This window comes from Sturnus vulgaris, chromosome Z, assembly GCF_052056855.1.
Source record: "Sturnus vulgaris isolate bStuVul1 chromosome Z, bStuVul1.hap1, whole genome shotgun sequence".
NCBI classification, from domain to species: domain Eukaryota; kingdom Metazoa; phylum Chordata; class Aves; order Passeriformes; family Sturnidae; genus Sturnus; species Sturnus vulgaris.
The window spans coordinates 19,027,440-19,045,110 of record NC_142283.1 but is presented as its reverse complement, the minus strand read 5'-3'; the positions used below and the strand labels follow the sequence as shown (position 1 = coordinate 19,045,110).

Sequence of the window (17,671 nt, the reverse complement as noted above, 5' to 3'; positions counted from 1 at the left end):
CATGACCAGCTAGCCCTGGGATTACAGCCAGGAGCCCATCAGACTACACTTGGCATTCTTCAGCTTGCTTCATAAAGGATAATGAACTGACTGCAATGTAATTTATTAGAAAGTAGGGGGTTACCACACTGCTAGGTTCTTTGAGGTTCTCCTCTTTGATATTTACCCTGAGAAAGGTAGTCCTGTGCCACTTCTCTGCTATGATCAGCTTGAAGTCAGCCATCAAAATACAGACTGTGGCATGGCTTTAGAAGCTCTCTTAAGAAGGAAGATTTATAACCCTTTAAATACCCACCCCACTCTACAGATACTCTACTGGCTGCTTTTTACACCACTGAACCAAAGCAGTCCAGATGTCTGTGTTATCCTGATTCTGAAGCTCTGCAGCTCTTGGGAAGTCTAGGGTCAAGAATTTCACCCCTCTGAGACCCACACAGGCAGGAAGTCATCAGCTGACTCCTACCACAAACATGCAGCACGAAGTTAAGGCAAACTTTTCAGCATTCCATTGTTAAAACTGTACTTCATTCCAAGTTTTCATGAGCCAGTAATGAGGACTAGAAAAGCGTTTCCACATTATTAATATTCTCTTTTTTTTTTTTTTTTTTGAGCTCCAGCACTGTGAAGGTTCAGATAGCAATGACTTGGGTCTGACTGATGTTAGGTAATGTGGCAAAGGGCTGGAAAAGGGAGCCCCAAGTAATATCAAAGCAATTTTTCCCACTCATTTCTTCATTCACACAGCTCAGCAATAACATCACACTTCCAGGGATCTCTCTGTAGAATTATAGATGCTGTCCAAGGACAAACTCAATTTTACAATTTCTCCACTGCACAGAAAGTTGTATTACACTGTACATGAAATCCAAAGATATGCTCATGATTACCTGAGCAGTTGCGGGGAGTCTAGGAACTGGTAAGATGTGATTTCCAGTTAAGGCTGAAACAGCACCCAAAGGAGTGCAGCATCCAGGTCTTTTGTCCTTCACACTACAGGTAGACACTTGTGAGAGGTGTCTGATGAAATAAAAAAAATAATCATGAAATTCAGAGAGTTAAAAAATGAGATACAGGCATTGTGTCTGGAGGGCCTGGATAGCTATACCTCCTCTGGTCCTCTAGTGGCATGGGGGGTTAGATCATTGTAGATTAAATCCTGTACCCTTGGAAAGTGAAAGCTAGGGTCTGGGTGGCAGAGATAAAACTAGACCCATTATTGTTTAGCATATAGTCAGTATTTCCACAGCTCGCTATATAAATCCCAGGATGCTGTGGAGTTGCTGCTTCTGCCTATCACCCACCTTCTCCTTCTCCAGGGGTGGTAAGCAATGTCTTGAGCAGGAATTCATTCATCATTTTATGGTACAATTTCATTCTTGTCCGGCTGAGAACAGCCAATGGGAAAAGGAACAGTGCCTTGCACACTGAGATGCAGTTACCACCACAGGTCCACCTTTCCTGAACTTGTATGCCAGAAATTAGTGCTGGGAGTCTGTGAAAGGAATGACACAGAGCTCTCCATGTGCCCAAGAGGACCGGAGGCCTCCCCTGCCGGTATTAGCAGCACCACCCTCCAGCCCAGCAAACACTCAAAGAAAATGACAAGAACAATGGCAGGAAATGTCTAAGGGTGGAAACAACAAACCGAACACAGCCCAAGTTTCTGGGGGCTTCCTGATTGGCTTGATTTGCCTCAGCAGGAGCACTTTGGATAACCTTGGAGCTACCCCACCAGGGCAAAACCTCTCCCTAGCGAAGCCATGTATGTTCCAGTGGCTTCCTGGGACATGGGGACGTTTTCTGCCCGGGACAAATTAATAAGCAAGCAAAACATAAAAGCGCTAAGGTAGATCAGATGGATGAAACAGGATCAGGACACTGCCGTCATTGTGCTCAGTGTGGCAGCAGCGTGGTGCATGTCTCATTGCTCCCAATGTAAAGTCTGTCCATTCCCATGGGGCATGTTCCTTGCCTTGCATCAGCCTTCACCCTGGAAAAATGAACTGCGAGTTCCTGTAAGTGAATGACAGCAAAGGACAGATTTGTGAAGCTCAGATCCAAGAAACTGTTTGTATCAAGAAACAAACAAAACAAATCACAGCTCCTACTGGGTGTTCCCCTTCCTGCCCTGCTGCTCTTTTTCTGTCCATATTGGCAAGCAGTGCAGGGAAATGGATCTGTGTATTTTTGAGGGTCATGTAATATGAGGCATTTTTAAAGGGACCTAATAAAGTTCAGTATGTGATGCATATTGACTGTCAGCTGCACATACCATCTAGTTCTTTCGTCAAGGACTACTGAGGGCATTTACAGGTTCAGGCAGTCATAACTAAAGCACAACACAAAAGGCAAGGCAAAGTATGTCCACAAACATCAAAGGGAGGCAGATGGGATCCCTGTCAGCTGCAACTTTTTATAGTTAGTTGTGCTTTATTAGTCACAAGACAGCAGAATAGTCCCACCATTATAAAACTTTGACTGGGTTTTCATGTTTTCTGCCTGAATTTTCAGGGGTTCATGTTCATTTTTAGTACTATTCTCAGACTAAATTCAATCACATGGTGTACCTTAGGTCACAATGCTGGACACTGAGCAATGCTTTTTGCACCAACAAGTAAGCTCGTAAGCACCATTTTCCTCGAAACAGCCTTTAAAGCTACCACAACAGGAAGCAAATAGATAATCCCTTGTTTGCACCAGGGATCTATTATAAATTCCATGTAGTTCTTAGCAGCAAATATGAGTCAAGTCAAACCAAAATCATGGAAATTTCACATGTACAGTGAATATAATTAATAATACCAGCCAAGACATCTACTAGGGATAATCACGGACTGATGTACAATTGGGGTCTATATGATTGGCAAAATATATTGTAACAAGATGAGGGAATGGAAGCAAAATTATTTGCTGTAGGCTACGGCAAGGATAAGAATAGATAGCTATGGCCCATGATTGCTGTTTTTGTCAACACTGCTTTTCTAGTTGATAACTGCAATATCTTTTCATTGCCATATGAAAGACTCACTTGCATGTGCTTCTATACTGCTAAATGTTAAACGTGATGGGGGCAGGGAGGGATTCCAAATAGCCCAAATGGGAATTCTGCTAGGAATTCTGCTGGTTCCCAGCAATAGAGAACATGCTGCCACTGAGTTTGGATTGAGCCAGTGCTCTGTCTAAGCAGAAAAAAAAGACTCAGCAGAAGTCTGAGTGGAAATAACCTTTACACGAATTTAAGGAAGAAAAGGAGGGGAAGGGGGAGAAAGGGAAGGGGAGGCAGAAAGGGAAAGAGCCTATACCAAGAAAACGTTTGTCTTTCACTCTAGGTATGCTCTTGAGTTCTGCCAGACACAACTCTTGTACTGTCCCCTTTGCCCCTGCTCTTCACTGCAGCAGCCCATGGGTGGCTGAGAAGCGCATGACTCTTTGCAAGAATTGCTGTGCATGACCCTCTATTGCAAACAAAGCAGATAGTTGAGGAAAAAGCTGCAGAGACATGAGGTTCAGACAGCAGACAACATACCCTCTCCAGCCCTAGCTAACAACGTTACCTTTAAAACCAGTCTCCCATGTGTTTTGCTATTCAATGCAGCACTGCCTGCACTCTGAGCTTGCAGAATTTTATGGCTTTTCTGCTGTAGGCCCTTCAGAAGAATGTCACTAAGCACTATATCTACATGTCTTTTTAACTCTTCCATGGACAATGCTTGCTCCAATGCTGGTCAGCCTGTTCCAATGCTTGGCAGCCCTTTGATTGAAGAATTTTTTCCCTAATATCCAATCTAAACATTCTCTGGCACAATATGAGGGTATTTCCTCTTGCCTTGTCACAAGAGACTGATCTCCACTGTAACATCCTTTCAGGTAGTTATATAGTGCAGTAAGATCTCCCCTGAGCCTCCTACTAGACTTTTCCCCAGCTTTTTTTGCCCTTCTCTGGACATGCTCCAGCAACTGGATGTCTTTCTTGGAGTGAGAAGCTCAAAACTCAACACAGGACTCGAGGTGTGGCCTCACCAGTGCCAAAGACAGGGGGACAGTCACTGCCCTGGGCCTACTGGCCACGCTATCCTTGATACAGGCCAGGATGCCATTCAGCAATCTTTGCTCTCTGAGCACACCGTTGGCTCATATTCAGATGGCTGTTGACCAGCACCCCCAGTTCTTTTTCTTCAAGGCAATCTTTGCCTTGCTTGTGTTTTGTTCTGAGCACCCCATGAGCCTTAGCAGCTCATTTCTCATCCAACACTGTAAATCAGAGACAAAAGGCATATTCCCAGTATGTACGTGGCAGGCTGACATCTCTTCAGAGAAAATACTTTTAGGCTTGGTTTGGTTTTTTTTGTTTCATTTCCCTTCACTTAAAAAGGTGATGGAGATTTTCCAGGCCTCCTGCCTTTCCTGTATATACTTCAAGGTAACAAAGTGCATCTCCAGTATATCAGTATGTACAGGAATTGCAGAAAAACATTCCCCTTCCTTGGCAGCTTGCAGTGTGGGTACTGCATATGGTCATGCATTAATTTTGGTCGTACATCTGCACTAACCTTGGATAACTGCAGCAGCCAGCACTGCTGCACAGTGGAAGAATGAGCACTCAGCCATCATCCCCCAATTGCTCTCCCTCTATTTCTTGGATGCCTCCCAAGATATAAATAACACAATCCACTGTACAGCTGAACTGCTGGCATCTGTTGCTAAACCTAAACGAATTTCATGCGCATAGCTGCGACAAGCCAACAAGCTGCTTTTCACAGGGATGGCCACACCTGTGTTGCTTCTCAAGTCTCTGGGTGCATGCTGCTGTGTACAGGGACTTTGTGCTGGGGAAAATTGCACTTGCAACCCTCCTTCACCCAGACTGCATCTTGCAACATGAGAGGATTTTATGACCAAAAGCCACAATGGTATGTTTGTCCCGTGCACTCCTGTGTGTCCTCAGATATCCTCGGACATCTGTCCTGGTGCTCATCCTGCCAATTTTACTTAAAGCCATGGGAAAGCAAGCAGGTTTCTGCAGGATTCCTTGTCTTTCCTGAGTCATTACCTTTCAATTGCCAAGTACAGCTTGTATCCTCTCTCAAATGGCTATTTTATCTTCCTTGCCTTTCTCCTGCCAACCCAGTGAGTACCAAACAACCACAGATGATGCACCTCTGTACTTGCAGTGCAAGTCCTGTCTGTCTTCTGATGTAACTACCTGTCTGTCCAGACACAAAGATCTGCATGTCTGGTTCTGTGCAGGCCAAGCATTTTATATCAGTTGTATCTCTTACTTCATTTGCCTTAATATTTTTAACATTGGCCTTTGAAGCTCTGGAGGCAGGAGGCCTGGATCTGGGAGGGAAGAAGAAAATGAAAGTAATGGTGAAGAGGAGAGACAAAACCTAGCTTCACTAGGAGAGCCTAAATAACCATTTTCATCTTACTTGACTGGGCCAAGAAACTAGAACGTTTGTGCCATTTATTTTAAACGCAAGTGGTCCAGAAGCTGGATGATTCAGGAGCCAGATGCTACGAGGGCAGGTTAGGCTATCAGGGTGTTTACTTGACTGATCAGGGACTTGGTCAGATCTGCCAGGTCTGGAGCCTGGTCAGGAGCACAAACAGGAGCTTTCTGATCCAGACACTCTGTTATAAGCACACAGAGAAAATAAGTAGAGAAAATAAGTCTGCTCTTTCACCTCTTTGATCACTGGCCACTGGACTGGGTTCACAACAGGTCTTTTTTTAAACTTTTTTTCCCCCTCTGTTCCCAAAGGAGGGTCAAGCCATGTACTCCTCTGCTCTCAGGGCAAGCATCCAAGACATAGTGATTCACTGATTTCCAGTTAGCGATTTGCCATCTCCTGAGTCAGTGGGAAGTTTTTAAGGTTGAAATCTCACCCGGGCTGGAGACATCTCCCATTTGAAGAATACTGGAAGAACTCGGCTTAGAAAGGTTTACACTGGTAAAAGTCCAAAAACTAGTGTGGGCTGTAAGTGCCATGAGGGCAAAAAGTTTTGTGTTAACAGTAATATGAGGAAATCATACCAGGCTGAGGTAACATCTTAAGAAGAGAAAAACTAGCTCATGAAAAAGTGGTTTCAGTTAGAGGAAGACTCACACCAGAGTGCTGAACATTCCCATATTTGGGAGATTTAATGCTGTATCAGGCATATCTGATAGGCAAAAGTTAATATGCAAACATTGTTGATTTGGCAGAGAAAGGGACTGAATTGTATAACTTCTTCAATTCCATGTTGTAGTAGTTAAATCAAAGTAATGGTTGTTGTGCTTTCCACCTCATCATGCTTAGCTCAAGAAGTTCCATGGCCAATGCTTGACTTGGTCACCTTGGTTTGTCTAGCATGGATTAACCTCATCCTACACCAGGCAGATGAAGAATATCATTATATTGCTCTCTCTGTATATGTGTGTATACGCATTAACTTCAAACAGCAAAGTGAATTGTGGAGTTTTACTTCTCAGGTTCCTCAGCAGGTACTGGGATGCAACTTTTTCCAGGGTGGTTCCCTTCTCATGTATTCAGCAAGACTGTCAGGGACTGCTAGAGCAACTCATTCAGCATCACGCCTGGATCTCATATCCTAGCACTGATTGGCAATGAGGGATTCCCAGTTTTTCAAGTCATGGAGGTTTTGGCTTTTCAAATATGCTAATTAAGTTTACTGCTCTTGAATTTCAGCTGCACCCTGTGAACAACAGTCTGTTCAAAATCATAAGATGTGCCCTGCCAGATTTCCTCTTTGAAAGTGAGCAGTTCAAAAAAGAATGAGCAAAAAGACTAAACTAAGACGCATTGAATTACTCAACTCTGAAATCCCATTTCAGCCTGCAATAGACCTGAAAGCAAGCAGGTTTTTTGCCATCAGCACTGGCTGTGTGTTAATACAGGATGATATCCTCAAATGGTCCCACTGGCTTCAGCAACAACTGCTGCTGTTTGCTAAGAAAACTAAGCCAATGTGGAAACTAAACCAAAGATTATTTCAGTGATTTCCCCCTGCAGGAGAGAAAAGGTACTGTTCACAGCTGTGGCATGTCGATTTTGGCTTCAATTTCATAGGTATGTTGGCTTATAGACAGGTTGTTGGTGCTTGGCAGTTGATGCAGGTAATAGGAAGTTTGTCAAGGGCTGAGGTGCTGGACTGGGATCCAGTTATGCTGGTTTAAAAGACTTGCATGTCTTTCAGAGGCACCCTTTGCCCTTGCAAGTTCATTATCCAAGGTTGTTCTGAAGCTAGGTGAGCTAACAGATACCCTGCTGGTAGAAGAAATGGGAATGAGAGGCCCATGGAGTGGAGCATTTTGCCAGCGCACTTTTGCAGAAGGCACTGTACTTCCAGGAGGGTGAGCCTTACATGTAAAGTTTCAGTTTCTGGTTTTGCTCTGTGGTCAAAGGCTACTGAGGGCAAAATATTTGACACAGGCACAGAGTTTGTGCAGAGATCATTTCATCCCTTCAGGCAAGCACAGTTATCCATAAACTTGGTGTTTAATTCCCTGTTCAGTAAATATCAGGGGTTTGTTGCAGTGTTCTCCTTGTGACTCTGCCATTTTAAAACCAGCTGTAACACCTCAGGATGTTCAGCTCTGAGAGACCTGGTACTATTTACTGTCTTACTCGTGGCTGTTGTATCAATTTGATTTATGGTATCAGTAAAGCAATAGCAAAATAATCCGTTAAAGTTGAACCATCCCCCACTCTACGTATGCATCCGTCACCTTTTCCCTTCAAGTGTTTACTGTGATTAGGTCTTTCCTGTTTTTCTCTTAAGTTCTGAATACTTGTATACTTTCCTTATTAGTCCTGATGAATGTTCTTTTTTCCACTCACATGCCAGTGTGTATGCTGCAGACATAATTTTTATTACATTTCTGTTTTCTCTGCAGAAATTGCATGAGTATTTCTCAGGTACAACCCAGAATGCACAGTTAGTACAGGCTAAAGAAACAGGTCCATAAACCTGCAGCCGTTCTTCCTGTTTATAATGCTGTTACCCTCCTACCTTGAGAAACAAAACACTGCTAAGCCAAATGTAGCTATCTCTAGAAGTCTTGTCTGCTAGAGTTAATTAGCTGGATAGAGGAGGCTGTTTTCTTCAGGCATAGTTCTGCTTACCTAGGATTTGTGTGCTCCTGTTTCAAACCCATGTGACTGCATCAGCATCTGCATTCACTCTGTGAATGCCCTGCAGGACCTTCTCAGGGTGTCCCCTGGATTCGAGGAAAAGCGTCTCAGTCCAGACCAGTCTCTGCTTTTAAGCAAAGAGGAAAATGACAGGCCAGGGTTTGTGGGTTTCAACATATTAATGTGGGACACAGAAGCAACAGAGGAAATCCTTCACCTGAGAAAGTGCATTCAACACCTTCAGACTGGAGCACAGAGTCCTGTATCCAAGAGCAATGTTTGCTGGGTACTGAGTGCTAAATGTAAGTGCGCATGTACACATACCACAGTTCCAAACCTCATTTCTGCCTCTCCACCTCTAAGATCTCCCTGCCTAACTCCTTTTCTTGTCACCTAAATTACAGTATTCTGTCCTACCTTGACAGCTCCCTTGGTCCATATCCCTGCATCTATTCAGGAGAATTCATGTGCTGTTTCTGCCTCTGGTCTTCTCAGAAGCTGCACTGGGTGCTTTGTGTAGTGGCCAGTTAGGTCAAAATCCCACCAAACACACAGGTCAGGCTTCCTTTACCAGTCTGGTACATCTCCTTCCCATGCAGAACTGTAAAGTTCTCGTCTAAATCTTTTAGGGCTTGATAGCTAGAGTCTAAAAGAGAAGGCCTGTAAGTAGCCTTAAAATATATTTTCCCCCCATTATTCAGGAGCTTCAAGACCCAACTGGAAGAAGCTGTGATCATCTGGGTTTGATCATAGCTGACCCTGCTTTGAGCAGGAGGTTGGCTAGAGACCTCCCAAAGTTGTTTCCAGCCTTTATTATCCTAGAAGTCCGTAGTCTTACTAAACAAGGAATCAGGGTTCCCCAAATGACAGCAAAATGCTGTCCAAAAGACAGCATCCCTGCAGCTGTTTGTAGTTCCTCTTCATAGCAGGGCAGCACTGTTAACATGAGAAGTCACTTAGTTTATACAAACAGCCCCCCCTTGAAAATCCTCTTACATTCTGGGATGCTTATGGCAACCATCCATTAGAGAAAGCTGCAGGAGAGACAAGCAGCAGGGAAGGTTTGGCTTTCTGAGTGACAAAATTTCCCATTTGTTTCTGTGGTATTTGGTCAGACCCTCTGACCCCATTTTCTTCCTATAGAAACTGTTTAGCAAATCTCAGTCATCTGGTAGATGTCTGGATCAATGAAGCAGAAATACTAACAGTTTTATATTCTGCTTCATCTGAGTCTGCATTTCCTTTCTTAATTTTCTTCCATACAACACTTCAGATATTGTAGTTCTTCATGTAACTGGCTTTATTGTTGTGGCCATCTTTCAAAGGCCAGTCTGAAATCTGCTAAGAAGTCTGCTAAGGAGCAAGGGAATTGCAGTGTTTCCTCCCCAGGTGTCAAATGACAATTAATGCATATCCTTTTTAAACTGGGCTAGAAGAAAATTACATTATTTGATATTTAACAGCTTTACACAGGAAGAATGTAAGGACTTTGTATATATATGTGTGTGCACATGTGCACTCTGAATGGATTTATCATTGTTTAAGCCATTATACAACATGTTGCTCAAAACAGATGTGATACTAGTGCATTTATTTCTCAGACCAAATTTACATGACTCTTTTTTGCATTGTTATAAAAAAATCAGGCACTTCTCTACCATTGAGCAATTCTGATTATATGAAACTCACTAAAAAGTAAACCATGCAAAGCAACCTTCAGTTTGCATGATTTAAATTTTCACACTGCTGGACCTTATGTAAAAAGACAGCCCAAATAAGTGGTGAAGACTCTAGATGCAGATTTTCCAGTGAGGTCTGTGGTACCCAAGTGGTTTGCTAGAGAATATAGTCAACAGTTCGCATAGAAACTCTGAGCCTGAGTATTTCTGTTACCTCAGGAGAGGTGCCTCAACTGTTAGGCCTAGAGAGCACAAATCAGAGTGATATAAATGTAGCAAAAATGTAAAAAGCAACCTCCTGTGGATAACAATGTCTGGTATATGGCCTCTGTGCTGTATAACAGGTACATTCTGATGAATTATCTCTATTTTTTCTGCCATTTTTCTGCTTTCTACACAGAGCTTGAATGACTCTCAGTCTACATGTACTGATTTCAGTAGGAAAAGGCAATTTGCCTCAGTAGGATGAGTTTTATGCATTCTTCAGTGTTACACAGAAGATCTCTAATAGCTTCATCCATGTTTCTAAATCCCAATAGCTCTCTCTCCATCTTTTTTTTCTTTAGCAAGTTGTTGTCAGTATCACCTCTAAAAGAAAGTCAAGAAGGTATTCAGGAAAAAGAAAAACAAACCAACAAGAAGAACAAAAATCAGAACAACTAGATGTCTTGTCAAAATAGAGTAATGTAATGTCTCATCTGCCCAACTCATTTTAATGGTGAAGGTAGGCTGGCACAAAGAAAGCAGAAACTGGGGAAGGGAACTAAGAGGGGTAAAACCAAAAGAGCAAGCAGGCAGAAAGTATGAAAATATAAATTAATCAGCTGCTATCTGTGCATGTGCAAGTGCACATGTGCATGTGTTAAAAGCAAACTTTCTCTGCAAGACCAAACAATTAACAAAAAGCCTTCTTCAATCTGAGCTGGTGTACAAAAAGATGATGACTTATGATGATCCCAAATTACAAGGAGTTTACTTGCTTATAACCATGCATCAAATTAGTTACCTCATATACTCAGAGTTTTCATTGTCATAAACTATTAACTAATGTCCAGGTAATTTGAAAGAAAAATAGTTTCTCTCCTCTCCCTGTATTTTACTGTTGCTCACTTCTGCACACTCCCATTTTTTGGTCTCTTTCCATGTAATATAGCAAGCAAAATGTACTAGGTACAGGGAATATGCATCCTGAAAATGCTGCTTAGTGACTCACTGGAGAAGAAGTGAAATATGCCAATAAACTCTGACTTACCCAGTTCCACAATGTGTTTTCACTAGGCAGCAGAATATTTCAAATGTCTTTGTCAGCAAGGTACGTGTGTGAATCTACAAATCATTCCAATGGATAGAGAAGGAAAAGAAGGTACCTAGATGTGGACTTCTAGGTTCTTTAATTTAGCAAGAGTGTAGCAAATGCCTGACCTGAGGGGCAAATGAATTTTTCACTTCACTAAATATTTTTAAAAACCAAGATAAAAAAGTCAATATAGAAAAGGATATTTTGAAAAGTTTCTCCCTGAATTACAACATGAGGGGGAGTATTCAAAGTGTATCAAACTGTTCCATTGCACCAGAACAAAATACTTAGATACAATTTTTTTAATCTTTTATGTTTTATATTATTTTGGAGGAAAGATTAAATGGATTGAGGCAATACTTTCCAACAGTTCATTTTAAAATTATTGCAATTAAGCCATTTCAGCTTAGTGATTGAAATTGTTACCTTTAATGGCAGTTCAACAAATCACCATGAATCTGAGACTGTTAAGTATTCACATACTTTAGGGGAACAAAATCTGCCTTTTTCCATCTGAAAACAACTTGAGCCTCTAATACTTTTCCCTCCCTCTAATGAAAAACATTATCAATAAGTGCCACAAATCTTTCATTATCATACAGTTAAAAAACGAGGAAAAATTTCCCAGGTGGGTGCCTAAAGTTAGACCCCTGCATCTAAATTTAAATACAAGAATTTCATAAGAAACTCAACCTGTCCTGTCTGTCAAAGAAGCAATTCCTCCTTCTCTCTTCCCTACATTATCTTCTCCATGCTCTCTGCCTTGTGATTGAACAAGCATTAATGGGGTCCTGAGCTGATCAAGGCTGGAAAAGAGAAAAAAATATGTCCTTTAGCCTGGATCAGTGTCCTGATCCTTCATTTGGAAAGTGGTGACAGAAAGGCAGGAGCAAGCAGCCATAGGTAAGGAAAGTACTGGGTGATGCTGATACGTCACATTCAAGGAAATATGGTTCAGCAAGCTATGAGCAGCTACAGATCTTTTGGTAGACAAAAGAAGTTTTAGGTAACTATCTCTGTCCAAATGTGTTCATCTTGGCTTAAATTTAATAAATGTATTTTTTCTCTTTTATTCAAAAGTAAGAAAATAAAGACAGTGGTGCACATAAAAGGAGGAGTGTGGGAGGAGAGAGGGAATATTCCTGCATCTGCATAAATCACATCAATAAAAGGAGGTTTGAATTAAAGTAATGGAGAATCTAAGCTCTATAAAAGTGTATCCCAAATCATAATCAACTCATCATAAGGTATGAGGTCTCAGCTGCTAGGTCTTGACAAGAGAAATGAGAGTGCTGAGTATTTACTGCCTAGCAGAGTAAGTTTATTTTCTAAACTATGTGTTTTATTACCCAAAATCTTTGGAGACCCCAGTGTCATGCAGTAACAGTAGAAAGCACAGGTAGCTGTCCCAAAAGGAAGTGGGCAAAGTATGGGTTCAAGAGAAACTCCTACCACAACTGGTTTACTGCCTGTTTCCAACAACTATTTCCAGTTTCATTGTCTGGAGCATGAAAACATTGGAAGACACTTATTCCCGTAAATACTACGGCATATTCATTGTAATATCCTGCACTGTGATTTCTAAAATCAAAGTAAAAGTCAGGAATGTTATGGGAATTGGAGTAAAGGGATCCTGAGGTATATTTTTAGTTAATCTGTATATGCTTTTGGAGAAGTGGGCAAGATAATCACTGTTTTTTTCTGTAAATAGATCTGTCTGTTTTACAAATAATTCATATTCCCTTCATGTGCTAGGAAATCAGTTGCGAATAATAAGGGACAAAGTTGTTTCTGATGACATTTGAAATGTCGGTTAATACTTAGGAAACTCTCTCTCATTGAACTAATTTTTACATTTTATTTTTGTGTGTATGTGCATGTCTGTATGTCTTCCACAGACTGGAACGAGAAATACAGAAATTAGAAAGTGAAGAATCACAAATATCTGCCAAAGAACAAATAATTTTGGAGAAATTAAAGGAGACTGAGAAATCCTTTGACAACTTGCAAAAGGTATTAAAAAAAAAAAAAAAGACATTTGGGCACAGATTGAAACTGAAGTGTACTCAGCACCATTTGGAAGCAGCAGTTATAATTCACATACTTAGGGAAAGATTGAGGGCAGTTGCAGAGCACGTAGCTTTAACCAGTATGAGCAAGTCTAGAAAAGACACAGTGGTATCAGGTCTGTTCTGATTGGGTTGTTTGGGTTTTCCCTTCCATCCCAGCTTCTTTTTAAAGAGGGATTTCAGAGACTATCTCCCTGTCTGCAGGGAAACCACATGAGCTTTCAGCCCCCCTTAAAGATGTCAGCAGGATCCTGAGAGTGTTTCAAGCTTCCCTGCTCTCGTGGCATCCAGAAATAGTAGCGTTTGCCTCAAATGCCACTTTAAAACATTACAGCCTGCAATAAAAAGCAGAGCTCTTCATCTAGTTTCACTATGTCTCCCTCCCCCAGTCTGTGATGACATCTAAATCCAAGGAGCAACAATCACAGTTACCTATTTAAAAATTCCAGAGAGCCATAAAAGCAACCCTAACATAAAAATCAAGATGTAAAGCAAATTAAACCCAAAATATGAAAGGTATAACCAAACATCCTATTTTTTCCCTTCACAGAGTTTCTCCCACCAGGATGGTGGTAAGTGCCTTTTTACTATTGTATAGCTTTGGCTTTAACAAAAGTTGTTGCTATAGCTTTTTTACAAAGGTTTAAACAGTGAGTTTCTTTCCTTCATTGTGTGTTTCTGATTTATTGCTAGAACCATTACCATTTTCTTTGGTATTTCTATAATGCAAGCACAAACATCATGTTGTGGTAAAACCTTATTGCTTTGGCAGAGTTCCACTTCTTATACTCACACAAAGGGAAAGAAAAGCATGAATAACTTAAAGCAGACATGATACAATTTCTGTGTGATCGACCCCTTTCATCACATGACAGCTCTGCACTGCAGACTCCTTCACACCTCTCTGTGGTCAATCTTCTCCGTTGTGTGTGCTCATGCTCTGTTCATAAACAGATAGATTCTATGAGGACTATTCTTAATATAGAGGAACAACTACTAAAAACAGATTATTTCATTAATGTACGATATTCTCTACACGATCCTTGCAGAAAGAAAACCTCACTTGGTTGGATGAGGATGTAGTAATCCCTAGTTTATTAACTCAGTGTCATACCAGGTGTGATCTATACAAAGTGTGAGCTATAAATTTAGGTGTCTGAGTGAACAAGTAATCTGCATGGTTCCCAGGAAGCTAGAGAGACCCTTGTAGTGCCACACCAGGATCCTTAGGACCCTGCAAGAATGTCACGCTAAGGCATCTGCGGATAAATATGTGCACAAGATACTCATTCTCAGTACCAGTCTTTTATCAGTCTTTGAACTGATAAAATAATGAGCTTAAGACTACCTCCTTCAGTTGCTGTCAACTGTATTGTGAATGTAGATGAGGAATATGTAGGATGACCCCAACATTAAAACACTGGACACAATGGAAATTACTATGTTGTATTTGAGTTGACTTTCCAAGTGATTAATATTACTTACTAAGGAGAGCATTTTTTAAGTCAGAGACCTAATTCAGAGATTTTTACTCCTGCTAGCAATATAATCCAAGTTTTTTGTTAAATGCTATTGTAAAAAAAAAAAATTCCCAGATAGTATATCCCATGGTAAGAACTTAGTCTTCATTCCCTCTGAAGGATTTGAATTTGGCTACCACAAAGTGGTAATTGCAAATATTTTGTACCTATGCAGAGTTACACCATGGCCATTATTAAGTTTCTGAAAAATGAACAGTGCCTCCAGGGATTAGCAATCAAAGTGCCCAGGAGCTTCTATGACTCCTGCAAGGTGCAGTCTGCCTCTTCATGTGACTTGTAATAGCAAAGGAACCAAAGGAAGCCCCAGGTAACAATTATGAAGTGGTAGTTTCCCTGAAGGTATGTAGCAATGTAGTATTTCATTAGGTTCAAAAGGAGCTCTCATATTCTCCAGATTTTGCTTGCTTTCAGTGGATCCCTTCCTGACAGACTGAGCCAGAATTAAGGACAGCTTGTAATTTCTGAAAGGTAACAAAGAACTGCAAAAACACGTATTTTTGCATTCTCACTGCAAAGAGAAGAGAGCAATTCCTGCAAGCAAATAGAGCAGGGGGTTACATCCAAGTGAACTGGTCCCCCTTCTCCTCTATACCATTGGCTTTATATATCTTGTCTCTTCCTCTTGGCAGCTGGTCCTTGTGGGCTGAGGCGGGCTAGGTCATCCCCTAGGTAATCCTGCCTTCTGGTCCTCTAGCAGTGACTGAGGCTGCAGGCTGTCCTTTCAGCCCTCCCACTGTGGGCACAGTGCAGCGCTGCCTCTTCTCAAGGTACAAGCTGAGCCAGTCCTCTGTAATATCTCTGGCAGTGGTCTGAGACGGTGGCTCATCAGAGCAGGAAGAAAACATGTACATAGCTGTGAGCACTTCGGTGCCATAGATTTTTTCCCCTCCTTCAAAACCACAAAGAACTTGCTTTGTTGCTGCAGATCAGCCATCTGTCTGGTAACACATGCTGCAGAGAAAAAAGGTAGGAGCCACTGGGTAACTCCAAAAGGCTGTGTAAAACAGACACAAACCAACAATGACCTGCTTGGACAATTTCTTCAGTTGCTGCCACATCATGAAAGACTCCCAAGTCCATACATCTCATGTTTGTTTGTTCTGTGTCCCTTTATTGTAAATGCAGTGACAGTACAAAAATTTATTTATCTCACATTGTGTTCCTGTGTATAATTTTGTGCCGTCTGTATGGTGGTGACAGAGATTTTGACTGTGCAGGAAGCACAACTAGAGGATGTTTAGAGCCCAGAGAGGTCCAAGCAAAGGCTAAAGGAAAGGAGAAAAGTGGTGGTAAGCATCAGTGAGTGATCAAATGATGATCTGTGTCCTTCACAGCCTTCATACAAAAAAAGCTGTGTTTGGCAGTGAGAATTTCTGAGCTTGAAATCATCCAGGCATAATTAACACAAATTCCACATTTTCCAGGATACAAACACACTGCCTTCATAAATCACTGTGTAAGAGAAAGTAGAGCAGAAATACTGAGGCTGGGAGCCGTGGCCTTGTCACCTCCAGTTGTGATTGCGAGCTCTGTGGTGGCTTGCAGCTGACAAGCTCTCCATTAAACAAGGTCTGAGATGATGCTAGGCATTACATCATTTGTTGGTGCTCAGTCTGCAGTCAAGGCATGCTGCAGTGCCATGCTGCATGCACATCATGAACGAATGGAAAGGAGAGAGCTCTTGCTCCATGTGTGTATGTTTATGTCTCAATGCATATATAAAGTAAAAAGCACATGAAGATCTGATACATCTCCCTTGTCTGCTGAATTTGCCTCAGAGGTAAATGCATCCTCTGCAATATTTGGCCATTTGTATGCAAACTATATGCTACTACTTCAGCCAACATACAGAAGCCACAATTATAGTAACTGAACAGTTTGTACAAACCTCTGTTTGAATTTGGTATGTATGAGCATATATTTGGCCAAGAAATGGTCTAGGAAACCTGACTTGAATTATTTAGTGCACAGAACATTGTTTAGAGACTCTTCTGGTTTTCTCTCCTATGATCTTGACCAGCTGTGCAGTCTAAGAGCAAAACAGACCAACATGCCCTTAGAGGAGTCTAGTACAGCTCTTTGAAGTGTTCTTTCCACATGTCCTGTAAAAATTCATCAGAGATTGACTTTCAGCTTTAGGCTTTTGATAACTTTTAAATTCAGTTTCCATCTAGAGCTGCCACAATTACAGCACCTCTGGCTACCTGAGTAAAGACCATTTATCACCACCCTTGGAGTGTGATCTGTGAGTCAATTTCCTACATTCAATCAGTCTCGGCCAGGACAACAGTGTGGGAAACAGTGTCAAAAGCTTGGCTGAAGTCTAAATAAACATCATCCACTGCTCTCCCCATGTCAATAGAAGATGTTATTATGTTGTAGAATGTGATTAGTTTAGTCTGCCATGATTTGTCCTTGGTAAGTTAATTATGGCTTTTCCCAATCATCTACTTCATTTGGTTTGTAATGGTTTCTATGAGGACTCATTCTGTCACTTGCCTTGGGGACAAAGTAAGACCATTGTGCCTCCAGTTTCCCGGGTCCTCTTTTGGTCCATTCCTGTGGTATGACATTTTTGCATTTTCTAGTCATCAGGGACATTCCCTGATCTCTGTGACTTTCAAATATTATAGACAGTCTCTTTACAAAAATGTCAGACATTTTCTTAACACTCTAGGGTGTGGATTTATATATTTATGGGCAAAAAAGATATTGAGAAATCTGCGTTGTCACAGTTGTTAGTGACTAGCTTCCCTGCACTCCTTAAGCAATGGTCTTGTGTCTTGCCTTCTACTTGCTGCTCACAAATACTAAAGAACTCTTTCTTCTTGGTATTTTTTTGCCAACTTTAGTCCTAGCTGATCTTGAGCCTTCCTGACTGTGACTCTGCATTCCCCTAGCAAGGTGCTTGTAGTGCTCAGTGGCTGTCTGCCTTTCCACAATCAGT

The 17,671-nt window shown here is 41.5% G+C and overlaps 1 protein-coding gene across 5 annotated transcripts in view; it reads left to right on the top strand.

The window, feature by feature from the left end:
- PALM2AKAP2 (PALM2 and AKAP2 fusion) overlaps positions 1 to 17,671 on the top strand; it is a 264,493-nt gene that overhangs the window by 95,188 nt on the left and 151,634 nt on the right. For all 5 annotated transcript variants that reach the window (XM_088156661.1, XM_014889226.2, XM_088156664.1 and 2 more), the window contains exons 4-5: positions 13,013 to 13,127; positions 13,734 to 13,755. In XM_088156661.1, coding sequence (XP_088012787.1) covers positions 13,013 to 13,127; positions 13,734 to 13,755 — 137 coding nt within the window. The remainder of the gene's footprint in view (positions 1 to 13,012; positions 13,128 to 13,733; positions 13,756 to 17,671) is intronic.